The 2,697-nt window shown below is 44.1% G+C and overlaps 1 protein-coding gene across 1 annotated transcript; it reads left to right on the top strand.

Moving 5' to 3' along the window:
• The first annotated feature begins 316 nt into the window (after window positions 1-316).
• On the top strand, window positions 317-1,846 carry LOC147879520 (small ribosomal subunit protein uS12). Its single transcript, XM_087371704.1, has 4 exons — window positions 317-453; window positions 548-703; window positions 1,295-1,421; window positions 1,608-1,846. The coding sequence occupies exons 1-4, from the start codon at window positions 449-451 to the stop codon at window positions 1,746-1,748; spliced, it is 429 nt and encodes a 142-aa protein (XP_087227830.1). The 5' UTR covers window positions 317-448; the 3' UTR covers window positions 1,749-1,846.
• Window positions 1,847-2,697: the final 851 nt, after the last annotated feature.

Here is a 2,697-nt window from a genome sequence, read left to right on the forward strand (position 1 = left end):
ATTGGATGAGAGAGAAGATGGGGCTCGAAACTTAGAGTACTTTTTGGTTGTCCGCACCTTGGGCGGCCTGCTTAGGCCAACGGATGGAAAAAAATCCAACAATGGACAAGAAGTTCCACCAATGACGTTGTGCCATGAAAGCTGAATGCCTCTTCACGCTGCCTTAACCGTCCGTGTGAGAAACCAGCCTAAGGCTGTCCGGACTCCCTCCGATGGGGAAGGCCAAAAAAGATGAGATTTGCTAAGATAGTAAACCAAGGTGAGGTTAGGAGAGAAAGGGGAACGGTAAAATAGTGGGAGTAGGGCTAGGGTTTAAATAAAAGCTGGAAAGTGTGAGAAGAGGGTCTTTCTGGGGGACGACAGAGTTTTAGGGTTTTTCCTTGTGCTCTGTTCCCATCATCATTCTCAAGCTCTCTGCTTGCTCGTCCCGCATCCTCCAGCAGCAGCCATGGGGTCCGTTCCTCCCCTTCCTATCTCTTCTGTTAATCCCCCTTTCGATTTTGGTTTCCCAATAACACTTCTTGTCTCTTCCCTTTTCGATTTTCAGGAAAACGCGTGGTATGGGCGCCGGGCGTAAGCTCAAGAATCACCGGCGCGCTCAGTTGTGGGCCGACAAATCGTACAAGAAGAGCCATCTGGGAAACGAGTGGAAGAAACCCTTCGCTGGATCGTCCCACGCTAAAGGCATTGTTTTAGAGAAAATGTAAGCATCGCTGTACCTGTAAGTAATATTTCATTAGGGATCGCAATATCGCTTCTGTAGCTACGTCGCTAACGGCAGTTGTTTGTCGTTTAGATATATGTTCAAGAAGAGTGTTTTTGAAGTCCTGTTCATACGAATCTTGCTTGATAGCGTCGTTCATTGCGATGTTCTTTTCGTTGGGCCGTTTTTGGAGCTTGAATCGTCAACTAAGGGAGTGTCCTCAAATTTCGCACTATGTATCAGGAACATTGATGTGGTTGAGCTAAGTGTTGAAAATCGATTTCAAATTTAACTTCTTTGGCCTACCACTAATTAGGTGGCTCTAACATGCACTTAAACTAGTCCGTATAAACTGAGCCACAGTCTACCTTCAACTTTATAGTACTAAGCATCGCGTTATCCCAACCAGCCTACCAAAACTCAGGACTAACCTGCACCACATTTGCAAGTTAGGAAATTTCATTTCGTCTGGGTTATTGAGATCAGGTCTATGTGGGTTATTACTGAGCATTTCAAGCTTAAAAATGTCCAGTTTTTGCATTATCATTTGGTGGAGGTGACGTCTGTGATTTGTGCCTGTGGTTTCTGCAGAGGGATTGAGGCAAAGCAACCCAATTCTGCTATTCGAAAGTGTGCTAGGGTGCAGCTTATAAAAAATGGGAAGAAAATTGCCGCATTTGTGCCAAATGATGGTTGCCTCAACTACATTGAAGAAAATGTGAGTGTTGTTTTCTGTAAAACTTGATAAAGCTGTTTAGCAGGCTCTCTTGCAGATTTTAAGTATGGTTTTCCTGATCAGTACAGCCTCAATTTTATTTTGGTTTTCTCAAGCTCTAGAGCAAAAGCTCGAAGACGTCTTGCTGCAATGTTTTGAGTGCTCTTGTCTTTCCCTTTGTCTGGCCAGGATGAAGTGTTGATTGCCGGTTTTGGGCGAAAAGGGCATGCTGTTGGTGATATTCCTGGAGTCAGGTTCAAGGTTGTGAAGGTTTCAGGGGTGTCATTGCTTGCTCTTTTCAAGGAAAAGAAGGAGAAACCGAGATCTTAAATCTTTGGGTTTAATTGAACGAGGATGGAAACTTTTTATGAAAGCATTTTTCTGCATATGCAACAGTATCAGTAATTGGAGGCTGTCATCTTTGATTTTGTTGAGCCTATGAGGGTGGTATTTGTTGCTGAGAATGTTACTGGAACAGAAAATGTTTGATTGTAGCAGTAATTGTGTGTGTCCGCGTGCGTACCTAAGCACATGTGTCCACATTTGTTTGTGTGTTTTGTTGTCAATCTGGTATTGCACGTGTAAATGTATAAATGAAAAGAACTTAAGAGCTTTGTGGGTAATTATGGATGGCCTGTAGTGCTCCAATGAGCTTAATTATACCTTCACCATCGAAGCTTTGGTGGAGCTTCTACACCATCCAGAATCTGGGTGGTGAAAGCGTATCAATGTGGGGAGAGCATTCAATGCTCTCAAGAGCTTAATCTTGACCATCCAAGCTTGGTCGAGCTTCTATGCCATCAAGATTCTGGGTGGCATGCAGCAGGGCGCATTAGGCATTTTGGTTTCTCATCAGTAGCCACCCCTCTGCATTTGTTACTTCTGTGGAGATTTGGTGGAGCTTCTACACCATCCAGAATCTGGGTGGTGAAAGCGTTCCAATGCGGGGAGAGCATTCAATGCTCTCAAGAGTTTTATCTTGACCATCCAAGCTTGGTCGAGCTTGTATGCCATCAAGATTCTGGGTGGCATGCAGCAGAGGGTGCATTAGGCATTTTGGTTTCTCAGCAGTAGCCACCCCTCTGCATTTGTTACTTCTGTGGAGATTGATCTGGGTGCTTAAATTTGTCAGTTTCTTTGTTGTATCTGTGGGTGGGTGCACTCATCTAAGTGTATGTGCGCACATTTGTTTGTGTTTTCGTTGTCAATCTGGTGTAAATGAAAAGAACTTAAAGAGCTTTGTGGGGAATTTGAGAGAATGCAATGCTCTCCAAAGAAC

This window comes from Dipteris shenzhenensis, chromosome 33 (assembly GCF_047967505.1).
Source record: "Dipteris shenzhenensis isolate YYH24624 ecotype China chromosome 33, Dip_SZ_1.0, whole genome shotgun sequence".
Lineage (NCBI taxonomy): Eukaryota > Viridiplantae > Streptophyta > Polypodiopsida > Gleicheniales > Dipteridaceae > Dipteris > Dipteris shenzhenensis.

What these genes read in the sequence shown, in the direction of transcription:
- LOC147879520 (XM_087371704.1), top strand. An exon ending in GGCATTGTTTTAGAGAAAAT is followed by an intron (nt 704 to 1,294) that starts GTAAGCATCGCT and finishes TGGTTTCTGCAG; the next exon opens with AGGGATTGAGGCAAAGCAAC. An exon ending in TCAACTACATTGAAGAAAAT is followed by an intron (nt 1,422 to 1,607) that starts GTGAGTGTTGTT and finishes TTGTCTGGCCAG; the next exon opens with GATGAAGTGTTGATTGCCGG.